Raw genomic sequence first — 25,990 nt, forward strand, 5'->3', positions numbered from 1 at the left:
ATTTAATTATGCTTTTTTTGCCAACGTTTACTGACATTGGCCATATTCAACAGGTGTTGAGCGTTCATAAATTCATCAGTTATTCTGCACTCTGGCACACTCAGACGAGAGTACACAGAAATCGGAGTAGATAGCCAGAGCGAATTAACAATGACCATTGAGAACGCTCAACGACTGTGCCACTTAGCTAAGCTAAGAATGACATATAGTTAATATACTGGCAAGTTCGATGTATTAGTAGGCAACGAACATTAGGTAGCTTAGCTAACATACCGGTTCATACTGCTGTTTGTAAGGATAGCAGTAGCTAACAAATTGTCAGCCAACGTAACTTATTTGAAAAGTCATGACTTTATTACATCGCTCAACAGTTGAAGCAATGAAATTGGGTCCGCTCTCGTCGGACTTCGGCTGCATATTCTCAGACATTTTCTTTTGATTTTAAATATCTGAAAACGTTGTGAAGCCACGACCATTTTCTGAAGAATTGCATTATGGGCCCTAAAAGCAAGAAAATAGTGTCCACTGCTTGTATACTTTGTATTTTGGCGAATTTAGTATGACATCCGGGAACTTTTGACATACTAACTCTATCCACACTATGACCAATAAGCATACTACATACTCAATTTACGTCACAAATAGTACGGTTAGTATGACTATTGGAACACAGGAACACGTGATTTTTCTTGCTCCCTATTCCGACACCTTTAACATCCTATTCATGGGACGACCAAGTCCTCACATAGAATGGAGATCCTATAGAGGCCTATAAGAATAGTTTTCACTGATATACTGATAACATTCGTGACCCATTGCAACACACCAATGACACACTTAATCATTCCACCGTGTCATTGGTGTGTTGTAACAGATCACAAATGCTATAAAACCCCCACCACAGAGCCCTGATGCAATAGGCCCTACCTGTCATAGCAGTTGTGATCATCCAGCCAGCAGCCCTGCTTTACGATATCTACGATTCCCGACACATTCCTCCAGGTGGCGAAACAGTGTCTGCGCTTGTCCTTCTCCCCGGCACACGTCTCGATGCCACTGCGGTTCCCTCGGTTCTCCTGGATGGCAGCAGGGTTGGGGTTGTAGTTATAGTGGACACACTCCTGTGTTTCGGTCCGACCCAGGATCGCCCCTGAGAAATAGAGATATGGAGACACTCGATCAGATTTTTTTTAAGGTGAATGTTGAACAGAAGTCTTGTTTTACGGTAAATGGGTTGATGTAATAAATCATTTGGCAGAATCGATTTAATGGCGTTCAAAACACAGAAACAAGATCGAAGGAAGTACATACAAATAAAAATATGCCTACTGCGTCCTGCACATCAACAGAGCTCATGTTGGGCCAGCCCTGTCTACAGTGTAGCATCATACAGTATGTCCTATTTATTTAATGTTCTTTTAATCTACTACTTATCTATTGCTCTCATGAAGCAATGCACGGATGATGTCCCTCTCTGTCCAGTGCAGGAGTATTCCAGGACAGATAACACAGTCATCGCCCCCCTACAGTGTGAAGCCTTCCCATCCCTGTAATTAACCAGTGGTGACGAGTGTCCCTCTAGAGACCGACACAGTCTTCAAATGCTGTGTGGGAAAATCTCTGGCCCTGGCAGGCCTTAATATGACTTGTTAATGATTATGTTTGATAGGTCCAGGAGGGTAATGGGGCACAACAATCATTTAGCCCACTGGTCTAGGTCTGACAGTGTGCTCGGAGCTGTACAACCCACGCTACACGAGTCAATCAAACAATTGCCAATAATGTACTGTCACGCATATGGTCGACCATAGAATAGGTAGGCTGTAGAACAGGTAGGCTATGGAACAAGACAGGTAGGCTGTAGAACAGGTAGGTTGTAGTACAGGTAGGCTGTAGAACAGGTAGGTTGTAGAACAGGTAGGCTGTAGAACAGGTAGGCTGTAGAACAGGTAGGTTGTAGTACAGGTAGGCTGTAGTACAGGTAGGCTGTAGAACAGGTAGGCTGTAGAACAGGTAGGCTGTAGAACAGGTAGGCTGTAGAACAGGTAGGCTGTAGAACAGGTAGGTTGTAGAACAGGTAGGTTGTAGAACAGGTAGGCTGTAGAACAGGTAGGTTGTAGTACAGGTAGGCTGTAGTACAGGTAGGCTGTAGAACAGGTAGGTTGTAGAACAGGTAGGCTGTAGAACAGGTAGGCTGTAGAACAGGTAGGCTGTAGAACAGGTAGGTTGTAGAACAGGTAGGCTGTAGAACAGGTAGGTTGTAGAACAGGTAGGCTGTAGAACAGGTAGGCTGTAGAACAGGTAGGTTGTAGAACAGGTAGGCTGTAGAACAGGTAGGTTGTAGAACAGGTAGGCTGTAGAACAGGTAGGCTGTAGAACAGGTAGGTTGTAGTACAGGTAGGCTGTAGTACAGGTAGGCTGTAGAACAGGTAGGCTGTAGAACAGGTAGGTTGTAGTACAGGTAGGCTGTAGTACAGGTAGGCTGTAGAACAGGTAGGTTGTAGTACAGGTAGGCTGTAGAACAGGTAGGCTGTAGAACAGGTAGGCTATGGAACAAGACAGGTAGGCTGTAGAACAGGTAGGCTGTAGAACAGGTAGGTTGTAGAACAGGTAGGCTATGGAACAAGACAGGTAGGCTGTAGAACAGGTAGGCTGTAGAACAGGTAGGCTATGGAACAAGACAGGTAGGCTGTAGAACAGGTAGGCTGTAGAACAGGTAGGCTATGGAACAAGACAGGTAGGAATTATGAGTTTTAACAAGTTTACGAGATTTAATAACTTACTAATTGATAATTAAAAAAAATGGAAATCAGTTAAATCGCTATAACTAATTCATAGGTCTACTGATATCAATTTGTTTATTAATTATTACGTGATTAAAACTCATAAAATCTGATAGTCTACCATTACTTTTTACTTTTGTAAACTTTCATTATCCCTCATGAGGGAGAGAAACTTAAAAATGTCGTAAAGTAACAGAATTACAAGGCAATATTTCCTAAAATTACAGAAGGTAAACAGTTTTTTTTATCCATTTAAAAATCAAAGCCTTTTACCTATGCCTAACTTTTCAGATGGAAAAGGGTTGAAAAATGAATCTATGCCTTCATTTTCCCCAAAATATACACTCTTAGCTTTCATTTGACACCCAATTTGATATGCTCCTACGAATTTCCCTTGTTGGTGCTCATGGGTCCTTTAAAGGGGAATGAGCTAGATCCTCTCAGACACCAAAAAGGCCAAACAAATATTATCTATATTTTCAATTTAATCCTTGACACTTATTCTTATCTAAATAACTGGAGGGGAAAGGATATTGAATTTAAAGTACAAAACAGCCTGAGGGTACCATATTGTTTATGAAACAACATGAGCTGGTTTTGTGGTTAACCCTGACAAAACCTCAAGAAGTAGGCCTAACACTGACCGACAAAAACAAGGCTTATTCAGCTAAAGGATGTGGTGGGTGTGGTTTGACAACTTATTCTTGCTAAGACAGAGAACAGAGGCTCTGACACACACATGTAAAGACCTCTCTCTCTCGGAGTACCAAATAGAGGAGAACTAACAGTTTAGGCATAGAAAGCTTTCTATGAATAGGCTTGTCGGCTTGATTTAGCTCAGAAGGTATAAAATGCTACTGTTAAGCCTACGTATCTAATCTAAGTCTATTCTTCACACATGTTGTCCTTGGGGTTAAAAATACAACACATCCTTAGTTTCAAATAATTCCTCATTTAAAAAGTACAGAGATATTTTGAGAGACAGAAGGAGAGAGAGAGAGAGAAAATGAGAGAGAGCAGATATTGAAAAAACAGGGAGAGAAAGTGAGCGGGAGAGATATGTGACTAATTTCAGGAAACTAGGCATACGTTGTGCATCACTACTTCACAGGAGAGCCATTTGAACGTGGGCCCTTCTAAATGTGTTTTTTGACAGAAATGCCTTCTGGAGCATGTGAACTTATATGTGCTGTAATAACAAATAAAATTGTTAAAATTACAAGCCTAGTGGGTTTAGCCACAGAAAAAGACGGCAACCTTCCCGCTAGCCATGATTGGCTGAGATTATGAGTGGGCTGGGCATGCCGAGAGATGAGTTTGGATTGGTCTGCCATGTAGCTCGCTTCTGTCTATAATATGAGCTGGTCAATATGTGTAGGTAATCCTTTCTAACGCTGCTTTTTTAAAATGATATCACGTAGTAGAAGTGCATAAGTGTTAATCTCCACTTTCTGGAGGACCGAGTTTTGAAATCAGTGGAATTAGAGTATGATAGCTAAGGAGATTCTGGTGTTTGATTGCAAATATGGACACGGAGTCAAAAAGAGAACACACAGAATGCTGTTGTATAAAACACCTGTCTCCAGATTACATCTTCAAACTAAGGTCAACCATGGCATCCATGACAGAGAGAGAGAAGTGACCATCCATGTACACGGGTAAGAGAGTCTAGCTAGCTACATTTTCAGATTTGACACATTTCTAATTTGATCAGAAAGTCATTTTCGTTTCAAGTTAGTGTACTGTTAGCTAGCTAGCTAACGTTAGCTGGCTGGCTAGGTAGCTAACATTACGTGTATGATCTGTGTAGTAATATTATTCCTGTCTTAGCATTGCTAGTTTTAGCCTAATGTTAGCTACAGTAACATTGAACCTGGTTGGTTAGCTTCCTGCAGATTCATGGAGGGTAGTAACGTTATGAGTTGGGATTATGGTTCATTGTTTAGATAGCTAGCTACATGTATAAACAAAAGACTCCACTATGCAAGTAACCATTTCAAAAGAATGTTCATGATGTCAATGCGTCAACTGTTGATGGACGTAACGGGTAAATTCGCTCTGGCTCTCTACTCCAATTTCAGAGAACTCTAGTCTGATTGTGCCAGAGCACAGAATAACTGACACATTTATGAACGCTCAACACACATTGAATATGGCCTGTGTCAGTAAACGTTGGCAAAAAAGCTTAACTAATTTGTTGCCAGCAGCACAGTTGCAGTCACCAATGCTCTGGATAACATAAAAACAGCCTAACCAGCTCTGCTAGGACAAGTAAAATGGTCAGAGTTGGGTGTTCTCTCATTTGTATCTGGAAATAGCTAGCTAGCTAGCCAACGTTTGCCAGTTAGCTTGGGTGCTTGACTGCTGTTGTTAGGCCAGAACGCTCAGATCAACCCTGCTTTTCGGCCAGTGTCTCCAGTGTGCGCTCTGAACGTTCCGAAAGCGAAACGCTCCGAATTTACGAACGGACAATCTGACAACCCTCTGAGTTTATGAACACCTAGTGCACACTCTGGCACTCCAGATTACATTTACAAACACACCCATAGTATAAGCCAGCCTTTAGTCGTGACATCTTTGGTAGTTTAGTACATAGCCTCACATGTGAATCCTTAAAGAGATGGGTGGGGCTAAAGCTTAAAAAGGTGTGAACGATGCTGAATGGGTGTAGACAAAGAAGAGCTCTCCAGTAGGTACCAAAACATGCAAGGGACATTTTCTCAAAAGTGAGGTTAGAAGTTTATCAACTTTCAAAGCAGAATTACTTTCCCCATTGTTCCTCAACTGTAGTGTATGATATACCATGTTCTAGCTCTGAGTCTCTACATTTATTCAATGTCAAAAAACACAATCTAATTTTGCTACATAAGACCGAATCGAGCCGGTCAGTCACCTCTACCATATCACAGGAAGCAAGGACCTACAGTGGTGACGATTGGCACAGGGAGTCATTGGAATGGTATTAAATACATCAAACATATGGTTTCCAGGTGTTTGATGCCATTCCATTTGCTCTGTTCCGGCCATTATTATGAGCTTTTCTATCCTCAGCAGCCTCCTGTGGTCAGAATCTACAGTGATGTTTGCCCCAGAGAGTCAGGACCTACATTCATGCTTGGCCTAGAGAGTCAGGACCTACAGTGATGTTTGGCCCAGGGAGTCAGGACCTACAGTCATGTTTGTGCTGACATGAAGGAGGCGCCATGCTTGGCTCAGGGAGTCAGGACCTACAGTCATGTTTGTGCTGACAAACAAATATGAGCGACAACACAGTGCCAGCTATACATCAGGGCTCGACATTAACATTAAAAAAAAATTTGATTTAAGTTGTCCAATACTGTAGATTTAAGTTGTCCGAACCAAGAAGTACATTTTATCACAATATGAAACAATTACTCCAGTCAGGATTGGATCAGAGGTCAACATTGGAATAATATTAAAATCTCACGTTTTTCTTTTAACTTTTATTTAACTCGGCAAGTCAGTTAAGAACAAATTCTTATTTACAATGACGGCCTAGGAACTGCCTTGTTCAGGGTCAGAACGACAGATTTTTACCTTGTCAGGTCGGGGACTTGATCTAGCAACTTTTCAGTTACTGGCCCAACACTCTAACCACTAGGCTACCTGCCGCCTTGTCCAGACAGATGCTGACATGAAGGAGGCGCCAGAAAATGTGGCCAACCTTTGAGACTTTCAATTCCTTAAATATAGGCTAATGAAGGATAATTAACACAAAAGCTTGATTCTGTCGACATACTCGAGGCACGTTTCGTTCAGATCAAGACCACTTTGAATCTGAGCTGACGCGGTCAGTATTTTGTATTTTTTTAAACTATTTACCCATAAATGTAATTGTTTAAAACCATCCTACCTAAAGTAGCGGGAATTATTTGATAAACATAATATGCAACTTTTTCATGTTCTATTGCTTTTCAAATTAACTTTATTTTATTGTACAGCAGCCAAAGGCAATGGGACATCTTAGACAGATCAGTGCTGCTATGGGGAAGAAGATAGCATCTGAATGTATGCATTCAAAAATAGCCAACAAGAGGAAGTATAGAACAATTCCTAATTGTCATACTTGAGTAAAAGTAAAGATACCTTAATAGAAAATTACTCAAATAAAAGTGAAAGTCACCCGGGAAAATACTACTTGAGTAAAAGTCTAAAAGTATTTGCTTTTAAATATATTTAAGGATCAAAAGTAAAGGTATAAATTATTTCTAATTTCTTAAGTAAACCAGACAACCTTCTTTTCTTGTTTTATTAATTTATTTACAGATAGCCTGGGGCAGGCTTCAACACTCAGACATAATGTACAAATGAAGCATGTGCTCAGTGAGTCGGACAGATCAGAGGCAGTAGTGATGTTATTTTGTTAAGTGTGTGAATCAGACCATTTTCCTGGCCTTCTAATCATTCAAAATGTAACAAGTACTTTTGGGTCTCAGGGAAAATTTGTGGAGTAAAAACTACATAATTTTCTTCAGGAATGTAGTGAACTAAAAAGTAGTCAAAAATGTAAATAGTAGAGTACAGATTTTTTTTAAATGTAACCTTTATTTAACTTTAACTGATACACCCCCCCCCCCCCCCCAAAAAAAAACGACTTAAGTAGTACTTAAAGTATTTGTACTTAAGTATTTTACACCACTAACAAGAGGCCACTTTGCTTACACTGAACACATCAGATCCATTTCTTCATTACTCATGGCCCTAGTCCAAGAACAGCCCTGATTTCCTCATTCATATTCATCCAAGTGTAAACGACGTTAAAACAAGAAAAACATAATGGCTCATTAAAAAAACAAATGGTGCTCTGCAGTCTGTGGCGGCATGGCTGAAGAAAATTATTTTGGGAGGGAATTAATTAGCTAATTGCCCCTCAGTGGGGATAAATCCTGGGGATTATTTCCGAAGACAAGAGTTGCCCTCATCAGGATTACAGTGAATCTTTCGGAATTACTGTCACATCCACGCATGGTGGAGGAGGAGGAAGACACAGCCCAAGATGCACATCATCTGTCGGAGTCCCTATGCCATGATTACAGATCTGGACCAGCAAATTGAAACAGACAAATTGACCAAGGCGCTTAACACAAATCACAAAGGGCCCTGTTCAAAACTCACAGTTAGTTTATTGACTAATGGGGGATAGTTGGATTGGGCAAGACCTGCAACAATGTTGTACGGACTGGGAGCCAACACAAAAAATATATATTCTCCATTAGACTTGACTATTCTCACTCAACCCCTAGCCTAAACCTTCTTCTGAAATACATGGCCTGGAGACTGATTGGCAATCATGTCGGAGGCAGTAGGTAGCACTGGGCGGTATACCGTATTTTATGATATACCGGTATTGATGCAGGGACCGGTTTGGGTTTTTACTTGACCTTCTATACCGTTATTTGAATGTTTGGTTTGATAAATGTGATACGCCATGTGTAATGTCAATTTTCAGTTTGTTTCGCTAATTGAATCATCTCGCTCTGCGCCACTTTCCAGCCTTAGCCACACCCCCTGTCACTCAAAAAGCGCATTTGATGTTCCTAAACCAGAGACACTTGCATTCAGCCTGCATGGTCAATGCAGCACATACAACGATGCTGTTTTCTCTTTGCTTCTTAATATAAATCCACTAGCGTTCCATAGTGACACTATTAGTTTCTGTTTCTTACATCAGCAAACAGCTCGTTTGTCTTTTCTTAGCACGTTGCCCTAAATCTTGCTAATTGTTTGCCGCTAATGGTAATAGCTAGCTTGCTAATAAATGTACTGAGTAAGAGCAAACGTAGCTAGCTAATACAGCCTGATAATACCAATGATGGTGTAGACCTAAATCAGTATGTTGTTTGTGCAACAGTATCTTCTAAATCAAAGAGGAATATGCAAAGCAAGAATAAATTAGCTACAATAAGTATCTAAGAGAAAACATGCATGTAGCCAAAGTTTATAGGGTCCCCTAAGGAAACACGTACCAACACTTTAGTTCCTATCCTGTCACAGTAACTCTTCCCTGGCATTTTAATTCGTTGTCATCTCAAACACTGTATTCAAAGTGCCCACTATTATATTCTAACTATAGAATTAGAATAGTCATTCTATTTCCATGATTCCAACAGTTTTGCTCTAATTCGCAAGTCAAATCACATTTGAAACATTTGGTTAAAAAGAAGTCCTAGATGATTTGCCCATATCGTGCAGCCCTACGTGGCAGTGTGGAAATGATCTCAAATGAGCAGTGGTGTAAAGTACTTAAGTAAAAATACTTTCAAGTACTACTTAAGTTGTTTATTTTGTGTCTGTACTTTACTATTTTTGACAACTTTTACTTCACAACCTTCCTGAATGCAATACTGTACTTTTTACTCCATACATTTTCCCTGACACCTAAAAGTACTCGTTACATATTGAATGCGTAGCAGGACATGAAAATGGTCCAATTCACACACTTATCATCTATCATCAATTCACACTCTGATCTGACGGAATCGCTAAACAGAGGACATCCCTGGTCATCTACTGCCTCTGATCTGACGGAATCACTAAACAGAGGACATCCCTGGTCATCTACTGCCTCTGATCTGGAGGACTAACTAAACACAAATTCCTTGTTTGTAAATTATGAGTGTTGGAGTGTGCCCCTGGCTATCTGTAAATAAAAAAAAATAAAAAAAAATGGTGCCATCTGGTTTGCTTAATATAAGGAATTAGAAATTATTTACACTTTTACCTTTGACACTTAAGTACATTTGATCAATTGCATTTCCTTTTGATATTTAAGAATATTTCAAACCAAATACTTTCATACTTTTACTCAAGTAGTATTTTACTGGGTGACTCACTTTTTCAATAAATGTTTCTAGTAATATCTATGAACGTATTTTTACTTTTACTCAAGTATGACAATTGGGTACTTTTTCTACCACTGCAATGGAGTGCAGGAAATGCAGAAATGATAAGTGCTGAAATTTGTTTTGGTTGAAGTTGAATTGAACAGTATAAAACCATCAGAATGGAGAAAGACCCATTGAATTCACTTAGAACGTATGTGTTGCCACCCTAGGATCACTCACTACTCATAAAGCACCCTAGGATCACTCACTACTCATAAAGCACCCTAGGATCACTCACTACTCATAAAGCACCCTAGGATCACTCACTACTCATAAAGCACCCTGGGATCACTCACTACTCATAAAGCACCCTGGGATCACTCACTACTCATAAAGCACCCTGGGATCACTCACTACTCATAAATCACCCTAGGATCACTCACTACTCATAAAGCACCCTGGGATCACTCACTACTCATAAAGCACCCTGGGATCACTCACTACTCATAAATCACCCTAGGATCACTCACTACTCATAAAGCACCCTAGGATCACTCACTACTCATAAAGCACCCTAGGATCACTCACTACTCATAAAGCACCCTGGGATCACTCACTACTCATAAATCACCCTAGGATCACTCACTACTCATAAAGCACCCTAGGATCACTCACTACTCATAAAGCACCCTAGGATCACTCACTACTCATAAAGCACCCTAGGATCACTCACTACTCATAAAGCACCCTGGGATCACTCACTACTCATAAAGCACCCTGGGATCACTCACTACTCATAAAGCACCCTGGGATCACTCACTACTCATAAAGCACCCTGGGATCACTCACTACTCATAAAGCACCCTGGGATCACTCACTACTCATAAAGCACCCTAGGATCACTCACTACTCATAAAGCACCCTGGGATCACTCACTACTCATAAAGCACCCTGGGGTCACTCACTACTCATAAAGCACCCTGGGATCACTCACTACTCATAAAGCACCCTGGGATCACTCACTACTCATAAAGCACCCTGGGGTCACTCACTACTCATAAAGCACCCTGGGATCACTCACTACTCATAAAGCACCCTGGGATCACTCACTACTCATAAAGCACCCTGGGATCACTCACTACTCATAAAGCACCCTGGGATCACTCACTACTCATAAAGCACCCTGGGATCACTCACTACTCATAAAGCACCCTGGGATCACTCACTACTCATAAAGCACCCTGGGATCACTCACTACTCATAAAGCACCCTAGGATCACTCACTACTCATAAAGCACCCTAGGATCACTCACTACTCATAAAGCACCCTGGGATCACTCACTACTCATAAAGCACCCTGGGATCACTCACTACTCATAAAGCACCCTGGGATCACTCACTACTCATAAAGCACCCTGGGGTCACTCACTACTCATAAAGCACCCTGGGATCACTCACTACTCATAAAGCACCCTAGGATCACTCACTACTCATAAAGCAAATGTAGAAATGTATTATTCAAAAACTAAAAATACCATCAATTTTTTTTTTTTTTTTAAATACTGTGATATAAAATGTTGGCCATAGCAGCAGGGTTACTCTATTGGTCCAAACAATCTTTGGAAACCCTTACTGAAAACAACAGCAATGCACAGCAATACAATTGACCCTACGCTAAGCCTCGCACCTTTTGGTTACTGTTGCATACTGATATTTTCCCGCAAAGCCCAATTCCCCATTCAACCAGTGGCGAAATCCCCTCACAATGATCTCAAACTGTTTCTAATACACAATGAAATTTAACACAGACTACCTTTTGCTAATTGGTATCCCCCTTTCCCTTATCACGAAATTCTTCAGTATGTTGTGGTGGACCTGTCATTACAATTGCTTCATGGGAACCTGGTACAGTTGCTATCCATTGGTGCGCTGTGATTGGTTGCCCAACATTATGGGGCCCTACAGTTGGCATATTCTGTAGATGTGGTGGTGCCACAGACACAACCAAAATGGCGTAAGAACCCCAGCTCATCAAGCCTGTCTGTAGCAGACTCCTCTGATTATCTTGTCTAGTCCAGCGCGGGCCGGGGCAGCCGGATTTAGCGGGAGGGGAGGGGGGAGGGTGTGTTTTGAAAAGATGCCAAATGGGGAGAAAAGACACTTTCTTTTGTGCTCCATCTCCACGGGGTGTAACAGGCATGGATGCGAAACAAGTGCAGTTATAAATTTAGCTCGTACTTAAGAGTTTCACACATGTAAACTCATGTAAACTAAAAAAATAAAACGTCCTCTCACTGTCAACTGCGTTTATTTTCGCAAACCTAACATGTGTAAATATTCGTATGAACATAACAAGATTCAACAACTGAGACAAACTGAACAAGTTCCACAGACATGTGACTAACTGAAATGGAATAATGTGTCCCTGAACAAAGGGGGGGTCAAAATCAAAAGTAACAGTCAGTATCTGGTGTGGCCACCAGCTGCATTAAGTACTGCGGTGCATCTCCTCCTCATGGACTGCACCAGATTTGCCAGTTCTTACTGTGAGAGGTTACCCCACTCTTCCACCAAGGCACCTGCAAGTTCCTGGACATTTCTGGGGGGAATGGACCTAGCCCTCACCCTCCGATCCAACAGGTCCCAGACGTGCTCAATGGGATTGAGATCCGGGCTCTTCGCTGGCCATGGCAGAACACTGGCATTCCTGTCTTGAAGGAAATCACGAACAGAACGAGCAGTATGGCTGGTGGCATTGTCATGCTGGAGGGTCACCCCTGGTGAGACAAAACGGAGACTCACCAGTGAAGAGCACTTCATGCCAGTCCTGTCTGGTCCTGGGAGGGTGCGTTTGTGCCCATCGGCAACATTGTTACGAGTGGTGTCTGGTGAAGACCTGCCTTACAACAGGCCTACAAGCCCTCAGTCCAGCCTATTGCAGTCTGAGCACTGATGGAGGGATTGTGCGTTCCTGGTGTAACTCAGGCAGTTGTTGTTGCCATCCTGTACCTGTTCCTCAGGTGTGATGTTCGGATGTACCGATCCTGTGCAGCTGTTGTTACACGCGGTCTGCCACTGTGAGCACGATCAGCTGTCCGTCCTGTCTCCCTGTAGTGCTGTCTTAGGCGTCTCACAGTATGGACATTGCAATTCATTGCCCTGGCCACATCTGCAGTCCTCATGCCTCCTTGCAGCATGCCTAAGGCACGTTCACGCATATGAGCAGGGACCCTTGGGCATCTTTCTTTTGGTGTTTTTCACAGTCAGTAAAAAGGCCTCTGTAGTGTCCTAAAGTTTTCATAACTGTGACCTTAATTCCCTACCGTTTTTAAGCTGTTAGTGTCTCAATGACCGTTCCACAGGTGCATGTTCATGAATTGTTTATGGTTCATTGAACAAGCATGGGAAACAGTGTTAAAAACCTTTACAATGAAGATCTGTGAAGTTATTTGGATTTTTACGAATTATCTTTGAAAGACAGGGTCCTGGAAAAGTGATGTTTCTTTTTTTTTTGCTGAGTTTATTTAAGTTCAACCAACTATTGATATCAAATTGATAAACACAGCATCTAATGGATGACACCTTTCATGGCTTTGATCACTTCAACAAACTATAAAATTAGACCCAGGCTGTGACACTACAGGCATTAGAGTACAAACAGTTCCAAACAAGTAGGCTCCATGGAAGTTTGTCGTAGTTGTGCATTCATTCCTCATCCAAGCTAAGTTTCAGTTAATATCATGGCATTTGTATGCAAAGCGCTCTCCTCATTTCTGAGCATTTAGATCTACCTGTTACTCCTGCTAAGAAACGAGGGGCCAAATAGTTTTGTTCAAAGTAAACTAACAAATCAGGACTGCATTCAGCTGAAAATGTGATTGTTTCCCCCTGATCTCTGTCAGAGCACATAATGTCTCACTTCTTCCAGTTGGAGTGATAAGCAGACAGGGCCTGAGACCCAAGAGCCTGCTTGAAGCTGGATGGACATTCCAGCCAGGATTACGGGATCTGACATCATCACTGTGTTTAGCTGTTTTACAGTACGAATGAATGGGCCTGCAGTCTTTGTGTCTGACGAACAGCATTAGGACAACACAGGCTTTAAGAATGTGCCATTTGTTTTCCGAGAGGGGGGACCTTTTCCGTCTATTCAATTTCTAAGAAGTCAAGACCATTTTTACAAAAATATAAAAAAGCTTTGCTGAAAAAAACACTTGCACTGTCCATAGGGTACATAGAGTTAAGTGCCCTACTTTTAAGTCCCATCAAACTTCCTCTTGTGAATTGAGCCTGGAACTTTCAGCCCATAGAGCACTTCCCCATAGAACCCTTCCCTGGGCATCTCCAACTGTTGTGTCACATTTAGTCCCAGTGTGTGTTATGGGTGCTGCAGGTTGAGTCTGATGAGTGTTTAAAATGCCATGCTTTTTTTAGGACTAATTCTCTATTCTAAACTACAGATGAGAACAAAATGTTCTCACTCTGACCTGAAGACCAACAGAACGTTCTCACTGACCTGAAGAACAACAGAATGTTCTCACTCTGACCTGAAGAACAACAGAATGTTCTCACTATGACCTGAAGAACAACAGAATGCTCTCGCTGACCTGAAGAACAACAGAATGTTCTCACTATGACCTGAAGACCAACAGAATGTTCTCTCACTGACCTGAAGACCAACAGAATGTTCTCTCACTGACCTGAAGACCAACAGAATGTTCTCACACTGTCCTGAAGACCAACAGAATGTTCTCTCACTGACCTGAAGAACAACAGAACATTCTCACTCTGACCTGAAGAACAACAGAACGTTCTCACTCTGACCTGAAGAACAACAGAATGTTCTCACTCTGACCTGAAGAACAACAGAACGTTCTCACTCTGACCTGAAGAACAACAGAACGTTCTCACTCTGACCTGAAGAACAACAGAACGTTCTCACTCTGACCTGAAGAACAACAGAACGTTCTCACTCTGACCTGAAGAACAACACAACGTTCTCACTCTGACCTGAAGAACAACACAACGTTCTCACTCTGACCTGAAGAACAACAGAACGTTCTCACTCTGACCTGAAGAACAACAGAATGTTCTCACTCTGACCTGAAGAACAACACAACGTTCTCACTCTGACCTGAAGAACAACAGAACGTTCTCACTCTGACCTGAAGAACAACAGAACGTTCTCACTCTGACCTGAAGAACAACAGAACGTTCTCACTCTGACCTGAAGAACAGAACGTTCTCACTCTGACCTGAAGAACAACAGAACGTTCTCACTCTGACCTGAAGAACAACAGAACGTTCTCACTCTGACCTGAAGAACAACAGAACGTTCTCACTCTGACCTGAAGAACAACAGAATGTTCTCACTCTGACCTGAAGAACAACAGAACGTTCTCACTCCGACCTGAAGAACAGGAGCACACTTGATGAAACAAGGCATTGTATTTGATTTTCCCTTTATAGTGAAGAATCTGGACTTCTCAGCTACAACTGATGAATGTAAATAATACATAGCACCATGATTGTATGGCATACACCATCGTGGTTACTGTAATCCACCTCAGTGAGCACAGCAAGAGGGGGGAAAAAGTATCATCATCCAATTTGAGGTCAAAGTATTTATCAGGTTATGGAACCTGCCTGAGAAGAAAGGTAAATAAACTAGTTACATAAGTCATCCTTGCACCTTTTTCATTTGTGAAATTTGCCATTGAGCGCTGGCCCACAGAGCACACTCCAAGAGTTCTGATAATGATCTGAGGTAACAACAAACAAGCCGTCCTGTACCACTGTCTGCTATGGCAACTCCTTAGCGTGCTACGAATGGGATGGTGGTTCGTTCGGTTGACTGGGAGGCAAGGTCTTTTGTCGTTTAAGGATTCCTTTTGTAGATCACAACTCGATATGTGCAGATTTGTTTTTAAAGGAGAGAGCAAATGAACCCCAGGAAATGACCTGTGAGATGGGTGCTCTATCATCCTATATGTGATACAAAATAGGGCTGTCCCTCGTCTGTTCTCTTGACCAATCGATTGGGCGAAAATGTCTAACGTGTATTTTTCCATATTGACACATCCTATGTGTTTTAATCAAATCAGCCATATTCACTGAGCTTATTAATGCTTTAAGCACACGCTTTGATTAAATAATTAAGACTCACAGTTGACTAGAGGGAGTCTGACCAGCAATTGATTTGATTGTGCTGGGCCGGGCCTTGCTATGTGACTAGAACCCGTTGTCTCTCTCTCCTTCCTATTGCAACAACTACTACAGATCATCGAAGTGTATTATCGCGCTGTCCGTTTTCCTGAAGCTGCAACATAATAACAGCCATTTCTGACTGAAAAGTTCTGTTACCAAAATCCCTCATTTGTTTAGGAAAAACATCCCCTATTCCCTCAACCCTTGCTCTCTTTAGGTGACATGTTCGCATCGCATAGACCAAAGACCTACTCGCATGGGACTAGTATTACTAGAGAACGTCGGTTATGTAATTATTACTCAAGAATGTCTGTTATTCCAGAGGACGATTCGGGTGGGATTAGTTTTTTTCCCAAACTGGCCCATGTAATTCTTTCTTTTGTCCCCAAAATAAATGGACAGTTATGACTGAAGCCTGGAGCTTTTTATTCTAGGTGTGAAGATCCAGCATTTCAGCATGTCCATGTGATAGGGCCACACTGATAACTTGGGAACCAAGCTGGAGTTTCTAAACCATACCAAACCATATTTCCTATAGTGTCAGCATAATATTTGAATTGAGGAAGTGTGACCCGACCTCCCCCAGTAAAAACTAATCCCATCCGAATAGGGCACAATAAGGCCTAACCTATATCATAATCACATCCATAAATTGGTTGTAACAAACTTTGAACATCGTAACACGTTGACACCAAAATGGAAGCAGAGGACTTGACAAACTCGAAACGAGGGAATATTTACTGATTGCCCAGGAGGTAAAGGTGATGTGTGGAATAAATGTGACTAGTTGTGGAACATACTGGATATCAAGAAAAAGAAGGCAAGGAGCCAGTGCTGAGTGCACATTATGTGTTCCAAACAGGTGTTGTATAGATTACATCATCATAAGTAGGCTTATTATTATTTATTATTATAATAATACCAAGAAAAAGGAACATTGTTATTATTATAAATATTACTTTTCCGACAATTTGGAACCATGTTAACACTAAATATATTATAAATGATACCAGAGAGGCTATTTGAATGAGAGAAAAAAAAAAGTGTAAAGCCTTGTGTTTATTACAGCGAACTGATTAAAAACAAACTAATTTATGGAATTGTTTACTTGACATGTCGTTGCGTGAGGCTTGGTGCTGACAGAATCAGTAGGCTATTAAACAAACACTCAAACAGAGGCAACAGAAGCAGAATTCGTCTTCTTTCTGTAGATATAATGATGATTTTAAAATGTCAGAAACGTTTAACAGTTAGACTATTGATTGTAGACTAAACTGATTTTCACTCCTCGCCTTTCTTAGACAATAATACAAGGGCTGGCCTCCCGGGTGGCGCAGTGGTTAAGGGCCATCAGAGTCCCTGGGTTCGCGCCCAGGCTCTGTCGTAACCGGCCGCGACCGGGAGGTCCGTGGGGCGACGCACAATTGGCCTAGCGTCGTCCGGGTTAGGGAGGGCTTGGTCGGTAGGGATGTCCTTGTCTCATCGCGCACCAGCGACTCCTGTGGCGGGCCGGGCGCAGTGCGCGCTAACCAAGGTTGCCGGGTGCACGGTGTATCCTCCGACACATTGGTGCGGCTGGCTTCCGGGTTGGATGCGCGCTGTGTTAAGAAGCAGTGCGGCTGGTTGGGTTGTGTATCGGAGGACGCATGACTTTCAACCTTCGTCTTTCCCGAGCCCGTACGGGAGTTGTAGCGATGAGACAAGATAGTAGCTACTACAACAATTGGATACCACGAAATTGGGGAGAAAAAGGGGTAAAAAGAAAGAAATAAAAAATAATAATAATAATAATAATACAAGGGCTGTTTTCTCGTCTCTGACGCTGCCTCCGCCACATCGTTCTCAACACCAATATGCTGGTTACCTTTGCTATTGTGCACATAGCAACATGGTTTAGGAAAAGGCGCCACATCAACATATTATTTTTGTTGCTACTGCTTGACTAAAGATATCTTGGTCGACCAAAAGCCTACCGATAAAGCAATCGTCCAGTCGACTAAACGGGGTCAGCCCTAATACCAAGGCAGAGAAACTTCCATCAGAGAGCCATTAATGAATCATGTTGAGGCAGGTCACACAGAAAAATTGTATTTGGCTAGCAACCACATGGGGGTGGAAGGATCTTTCAGTACTTAGGTTGAGGTACAGCACAGTCTACTGAGTTACACCTGACGGTAAAAGGGTAGAAAGATGTGGAGAACAACCTAATAGCACCCTATGGGGAGACGGACATAGACCGTGTGGAGCGAGTTCTGTGCCCATCTTCTGTGGCTCGGGTGGTAGAGCATGGTGCTTGCAACACCAGGCTTGTGGTTCAATTCCCACGGGGGACCAGTTTTAAAAAAGTATGACAATTGAATCCTACAGACGAAGAACCATATATGTGACATTTACAAAAAAAATGAGATATACATGAACAATCATTATTGGACACCCTTTTTCTATAGTGAACCGGTTTCACAAGCTTTCCACGCGCTAATTAACAATAATTTTAAATTTAAAGATAAACGGTTATTCCACGAGAGCCTATGTGCACCACTCAGAATGGACGGACAAGCGCACAACCTTTCTGTTGCTGATGAAAATCACAGAAATGTGGGAAAGAAACGTAAAACAAAACAAAAAGAATGGAAAGACAGGCAAAGGAAGATCTTACAAGATGCGGGAAAACCCTATACAAATCGTAAGGGTCAAGAAAAAAACTGGGAAAAGCTGTCCAAAAGAGGTATGTGGAAGAACCGTATATCAAACAATCAAGCTAGCTTGCTATAGAGTACAGTAACTAACATGTATGTTGTGGGTTGTCTAATTTGTAACTATAGAGAAAACATATTAGCTAAAGTTCGTTGGCTAATAACTCATACATTATCGTTACAAATGTTATTGCTAGATTATAGAAGAAACATAGGTAGCTACTTTTTCTCCATCCACCGGATGATTCGACATGGCTACAGTAGCTAGCTAGTTACACTGTATCCTGCAGGGAAGAGCATGTTCCACGACGTGCAGAAAGGAGTGTGGAAAGTGACTGATGAGCGCAAGCTGCATCTGTTCAACAGTTTCTACACTGTCCCATACGAGAAACAACAAGCGTTGATTCTCTCCGGCTTAGAACAGGTTAGAAATAAGACAAAACGCCTATTATTATAATAGCTATATTGAACACTTGCATAGTTTAACTTTGACAGTAATGATACGTACATTAACGTTAACTCTAAAAGTGCTGTGTTACACAATGGTGCAATACAAACTCATTCTGTGTATAGATTGGGAGAGTTTTGTAGTTCTATGGTATGTTCACATTGAGGGCTTCATTTTAAATGAGACTAAGATTTCATGACTCAACTTTTAAGAAAAGTAATCATTGCTAAAGTTGATAGACCACCTTTAAATGAACCTCCATACAAATGAATTAACTACATATTGCATTTAAGTTATTTACATGAAGGGCATCTGTACTTGAAAGTACTTAAAACATAATATCAGGTGTTAAAAAAGGACATCTTCCACAAACTGAAATCATCACTGGAGATATACTGTTCTTCCACATTCTTAAAATTAAAACAGCAATAAAAAGAATATTTTTTGAAATAACAAAAAAATATAAATTGTTGTTGGAAGATATGGGTATGGTGAATTATTTGTCAACCATAAAAAAAAACCTAATGTGGTACACACAATTAATAATATAAAAATAACTGATTATCTTAAAATGGAAAAATTGTCACATATATGGTTCTTCGTCTGTAGGATTCAATTAATGCACTCACTACTATAAAATCGCTCTGGATAAGAGCATCTGCTAAATGACTAAAATGTCAATCTTAGATCACAGTTTCTACTGTATTTTAGGCTATGTACCTTGCTTTTAACATAGCTAGGCCTGGTCTTTTACTGTACCTTGTAATCCCAATTTCTACTGTAGCTAGTCTCTCTACTCAGTAATTGTAGCTCGATTCTGCTGCAGCTCATCTCTACTCTAGCTTGTTTCTGTCCGGTGGCCTTTGATCATTTGCTTGAAGGCAACAATAAATGGAATGTGGTGTTGCTTCAGTCCGTTTCTCAGGATGCAAAGTTAGGGGATCTTAATGAGGGGCGTTGTTGCCTAATGTGACCAGAGAACCTTTGGTAATGAGCGGTACACATTCTAATGGTTCTCTTTTGTGGGCCCCCTCTTGTAAAAGCCGCAAAGGGTAATGCAATAATTGTAGTAGAAGACAGGAAATTCTTAAAATTCAAGAGGGCAGAATTGTTTTTTTGTTGTTGTTGTGCGATACAGAATAACATTTACAAGCAGAGGGGGCCTATGAGTGAAATAGGCCTTTTGTGCATAGAAATGTGCATAAATAAACAAGCTGTTCCCAGCACTTCGAGTATAACAACCAGTTTAATTTATATGCCTGTTGCTTGGCTGTTGGCGGATTAGTGCAAGGAGCTTGGTTGGGTAATCATTCAATGTGTTGAAAACATCAGGAAAACAGCAGCAAGTTATCCATGACAAAACATAGACAACCTCCCAAATACCAATTGTGTTTTTGCCAAAGACTAACAACAACCTATTTGTTGCACCACTGCATATAAACCTACCTTAAAAAACACACACCATAACCATGTACATATCACCCTAATCCCCTATACTTGAGGGGTTCAACAAATGCATTAGGGCTCTCCATCCAATCAGGCATCAGTATGGATTCTGTGTGATTGTACAAAAGGGGGATTTTTTTTTATTTTTATTTTTTTAAGGTTAAGTGTGTATTATCCTCCACCACATCCAAAAAATGAATAATTTGGCGACAGAAGTGGTGTCACTCTCTAATGGTCTCCTGCTGAGCTGTCTGGATGAGCATTAATATGCTGGGGATGATGAGCAGTGAGCACCGCTGGGCTGCATACCAAATGACACACTATTCCCTATATAGTACACTACTTTTGACCAGGACCCATAAGGCTCTGGTCAAATGTAGTGCACCACAAAGGAAATAGGGTCCGATTTGGGACGCAAACTGTATCCCCATCCAGATCCAGCTGTGTGTGACTGGGCCCTGGGACCATTGGCCTGAGTCTGGCAAGCCTAGGGCAGAAGCAGGTAGACTAATGACCATAGACATGGCCCTTCTGGCAATCCTTTGAACACATAGCCTAGCCATTCTATTGCATGATATATATGCATGTACTGTATGTATGCATGTACACTAGCGGTCAAAAGTTTTAGAACACCTACTTATTCAAGGGCTTTTCTTTATTTTTACTATTTTCTACATTGTAGAATAATAGTGAAGACATCGCAACTATGAAATAACACGTGGAATCATCTAGTTACCAAAAAAAAAAGTTAAACAAATCAAAATATATTTTATATTTGAGATTCTTCAAAGTGCCACCATTTGCCTTTATGACAGCTTTGCACACTCTTGGCATTCTCTCAACCAGCTTCACCTGGAATGATTTTCCAACAGTCTTGAAGGAGTTCCCACATATGCTGAGCACTTGTTGGCTGCTTTTCCACTCTGCAGTCCGACTCATCCCAAACCATCTCAATTTGGTTGAGCTCAGGGGATTGTGGAGGCCAGCTCATCTGATGCAGCACTCCATTACTCTCATTCTTGGTCAAATAGCCCTTACACAGCCTGAAGGTGTGTTGGGTCATTGTTCTGTTGAAAAACAAATGATAGTGGCACTAAGCCCAAACCAGATGGGATGGCGTATCACTGTAGAATGCTGTGGTAGCCATGCTGTGGTAGCCATGCTGGTTAAGTGTGCCTTGAATTCTAAATAGATCACAGTGTCACCAGCAAAGCACCCCCACACCATCCCACCTCCTCCTCCATGCTTTACGGTGGGAAATACACATGCGGAGATCATCCATTCACCCACACCGTGTCTCACGGTGTGACTACCTCATGAAGCTCATGAAATTTGGACTCCAGAGCAAAGGACAAATTTCCACTGGTCTAATGTCAATTGCTCATGTTAACTTTTAAGAAGGAACACCTGTTAATTGAAATGCATTCCAGGTGACTACCTCATGAAGCTGGTTGAGAGAATGCCAAGAGCTTGCAAAGCTGTCAAGGCAAAGGGTAGCAATTTGAAGAATCTCAACTATAAAATATATTTTGATTTGTTTTACACTTTTTTGCTTACTACATGATTCCATTTGTGTTATTTCATAGTTTGTCTTCACTATTATTCTAGAATGTGGAAAATAGTAAAAATAAAGAAAAACCCTTGAATGAGTAGGTGTTCTAAAACCTTTGACCAGTAGTGTGAGAGTGAGAGAGAGGAGAAAGAGAGGGAGAGTAGAGAGAGAGAAAGCACGTGTGTACTTACTCCCTTACTACATTTTAACAAAGATAACCCAAAAAATAAATGCAGGACTTAAATCTGAGAAACTGTCATAAGATATAATCCTTCCTTTCCTTTCCCTCAAATGAAATGTAAGAACCAGATTCACGAGATCAAGGGGAAGTCTAATTAACCTTGCTCCTAGGCACCCAACCAGCTCTGGTCCCCTCAGTACCAGCAATCTGCTGGTGCCACAACCTCTGCAGAGAGCGGACCTTCCTATCGACAGGCCACCCACATTCCAACCTGCTTTGATTATATTTTAGGCCAGGGCTGTGCTCAGTAGGACACAGCGTTGTGGAGTGTTCAGATAGGAACAGGCTTATATTATGTGGAACAGAACAGATGTCAGTTGCTCTATTGGTGATATTTCTATCTACAAGGTGGTGAACGTTACGGCCCAGGCAGTCGAGTAATGGAACCTGCCACTTCCTCAAAATAACATCAACATACTGTAGCTCCGTCACGACGGTGTGCAACATACAGCTCAAGTAGCATTGAGGTGTGTAACTGACAATCACCCTCTATTGAGGTCAAAGTTCTGCTTGGTGGAAATCCCATTCGTTAAAGTGAGCAGAATGCTTTAGTTCAATCTCCTTGTGGCTTGGCTAGGCCCAGTTTACTCAACCTGGCATCAGAGCCATACGAAACGCACTATACGTATTTCTGAGAACCTCCAAGACATATGACATGTACTAATGGTCTAGTTACTTTAGACAAACAAAAGTAGGGAGGTTGGTTCACCTAAACTGCTACATGAATTATCCTAACCTTTGTCGTTAGTTCTCCTAATCACCAATGTAAATTCTCCCCATAATTATTGTTTAGATGCAACAATCTACCTCTTCTGAGAGAAAGACGTATAATACTAGATGTCCTCCAAGATGTATGATAATTTACATCATCCAATTCGTATGCCATTGTATGACCGGGTAAGACGTATGATACTATACATCCTCTAATTCGTATGATATTGTACAACTACTATTCCACTCATAATGTAAACTAATGTACATAATAAATAGGGATTAACAGATTTACGTACCAAATCCTACGAATTGCACTGAGACCAGGTTGGTTTACTATGCACTGACTGACCTCTGCCTGGTGCAAAGTAAATGGAGCTTTGACTCAGGAGATGACTTCGAGTCTTTGCCCCCCCACCTCCCCCCTGCTCTGTGCAAATGGGATTTTTAGGAGTGTAGAGTGATAAGCACAGATGGAAGACTGTTTCTCAAGGCAGGCGCCAGCAGCACGTGCCTTGTTTCAAACAAAACCGCCACACACACTGAATCCTTAAGTCCCAACAAGCGATCTTTTAAACAGGAGACCAACTTGCTTTTTGTCCAACGAACTGCTTTGGGATGTATCAACAAGAAACAAGTATTTGTGTTGATGTTTCATTTAAAGAAAACTAAGTGAATACTACTGTTCAACAGACCATTACATAGGCCTAGGCATAATAATATGCAAATAACATGCAGTACAGTAGCTATACCTGAATGTATCAGAATGCACATATCTACATAAGAAAATATATAGGCAGCACAACTGGGATTTCAGAGTTCAGGTCACAATCACACCATAAAATAAGAATTTGTTCTTAACTGACTTGCCTAGTTAAATAAAAGGTTCAAACAAAATAAAAAATAAAACAAACCTTGACCGAAATAACATCAACAACCACAACAGGGTCAACTACGGCCTCATCATATATTCCATTCTCCATTCTTCCTGCATAAAATATATAGCCGTTTTGATATTGCATGAAAAGCACACAACGCATTAATCATAGCAACATATGCATAATTATAGGCTGCTCTTAATCAGATGCACACGTTGCCTCCTCTCTCCACATGAGGCCTACTCTACTCCTGTATTGACTCCTCGCTTTCATCTCACTATAGTGGCTATTGCTGTATTGGATTGGATAGACGATGACCATCAACATGATCTAATATACAATCAACTCTATTCAAAAAGCTGTTTAGTTTCAAGATGCTCTACATTCGATCGCGTTCCCGCGTCATATGACCCGCGGCAGCGAGCGCACATAACAGGGACAGTAGGTTCTGTCGGGCACGCAATAAAATAGGCTATAACATTATCATAGGCCTACACTGTGATATGGATGCGTGTGAAATATTCTGACTATTGCATGCATGAACATGTGATCGCTGGTCGATATTTGAAGACTGCTTTATATCGAATACCCACCTGAAGAACATGAGATCAGAAAGACGCCGAATGCCAGTTTCGTCGCTGGTCCCATTTTCGGTCAAATGTCAAATCCTTTATTTCGAGTAAATCCTGGTGCCACGAATCCTATGGGATTAGCGTCCAAAGTATCAGAGTACCTTTTTATAGCAAAAGCATCAGGTGACTGACTGATTGAAAGAGCTGCAATGCCTGTTAACATACAGCATAAAAATGTCCACTTCACAATCCTTAGTGTTTATTGTATTCTTGTGGCATGGGACATGGTTTGAAACACATGTAAAAAAAATTATTAAAAAATCTATAAAGAAAGTAAACTAGTGCAAAAAATATATACTTGATTAAACCGACGAATAGCTTGTTTGACTACTGGTTAATGTACTTGCAGCATGGTGTATCCATTCTGCACACAATATTGCAACATTGTCGCATTTTAGAAACAATGTCTAGCGCTAGACTGACTATGTCCCAGCAAAAATAATCACAAACTGTTACTTTATTGCAATTTTTCCGACTATCTAACGATAATCTTTCATCTAGAAAGCTATATGGCATCACCGTTAACATAAACCGGATTTGCATAGGTTTAAGATTGCCAATATTGCTTACTGGTTACCTCACCAGTTAAATCACCAAAGCAATGAGTCGAGTTTGCGTAATTACATTTTACTGACCAAGTTTCACTCTTGCAAACATTACACCTTTCCCAAAATCACATCCAAAGGAAAGTTGACGCCGGAGAAAACATTGACCAGGCATTCTACCGAAGGCTGTGTGTATTCAAAACGTTGTTTGTCCACCACATGCAAATAACGCAATATTGTCTCTAGCTGTCTTCAAAATCCGAATCTTGAATCACAGAAACCATATTTCGTATTTTAGATATGTCAATCGAGAAAGGATTGCAGTCGAGCTACACTGCTGAAGGCAAATACGAAACCCGTGAAGCTAGCCCGATACGTTAACTGCTGGCTTGGTCGATATCGATTCAATCAATGTTCACTCGTGCGAACGGGAAGTGTGGCATACAAGAAAACAACGAACTAGAGAATTAAAATGAATCCTTTAGATGTAGTTTGTCTAATATTGACGTTTTTCTCGGTCATATAATTATCATCTCCTCTCCAAGTGCACAACTGTACTCAAGATGGCTGCTTGCATGGATTGTTTTTGATTTTTTTTTCATACTCATCTGTCACTACGCGGGTGAAGCTGTGACTGACACGAATAACGGCCAATAGAAAACGATAAAATATCCCTATCCGTCACAGCTTTATTAAAGCTCTACCAATCCCGTGAGGCATTCTCTTGTCTTGTGTCCTTGAATGAGAGGCAATAAACACGCCCAGGCGAGTGTACTGTGAGTAAAGGTATTGATGATGGGATGGCTGCAGATACGCTGATCAATACAATTACTGGATATTTTTGTGAAAGGATAGGAAACGCAGTTTTGGTAATTGTTTCCTAGGAGACGCTAATTAGGGTCACATATGCAAAACCTATAAAACCACGCAAAACTCTAAACTCTCTATGAAGGCATCTTTGGGACGTCCCAACTCTGACGTCACGTCATTGAAGTTGACATTTAACAAG

General features: G+C 41.2%; 1 protein-coding gene across 1 annotated transcript in view; it reads right to left on the minus strand.

Annotated features, from left to right (window-relative positions):
* LOC110501883 (activin receptor type-2A) overlaps positions 1 to 25,561 on the minus strand; it is a 58,573-nt gene extending 33,012 nt beyond the window's left edge. Inside the window, exons 1-2 of the mRNA XM_021579736.2 lie at positions 24,398 to 25,561; positions 928 to 1,150 (exon numbers count right to left, since the gene is read on the minus strand). Of these exons, the coding sequence (XP_021435411.2) occupies positions 928 to 1,150; positions 24,398 to 24,452 (278 nt within the window). The 5' untranslated portion in view covers positions 24,453 to 25,561. The remainder of the gene's footprint in view (positions 1 to 927; positions 1,151 to 24,397) is intronic.
* Between the last annotated feature and the right edge of the window lie 429 nt (positions 25,562 to 25,990).

Source organism: Oncorhynchus mykiss, chromosome 22 (genome assembly GCF_013265735.2).
Source record: "Oncorhynchus mykiss isolate Arlee chromosome 22, USDA_OmykA_1.1, whole genome shotgun sequence".
Classification (NCBI taxonomy): domain Eukaryota; kingdom Metazoa; phylum Chordata; class Actinopteri; order Salmoniformes; family Salmonidae; genus Oncorhynchus; species Oncorhynchus mykiss.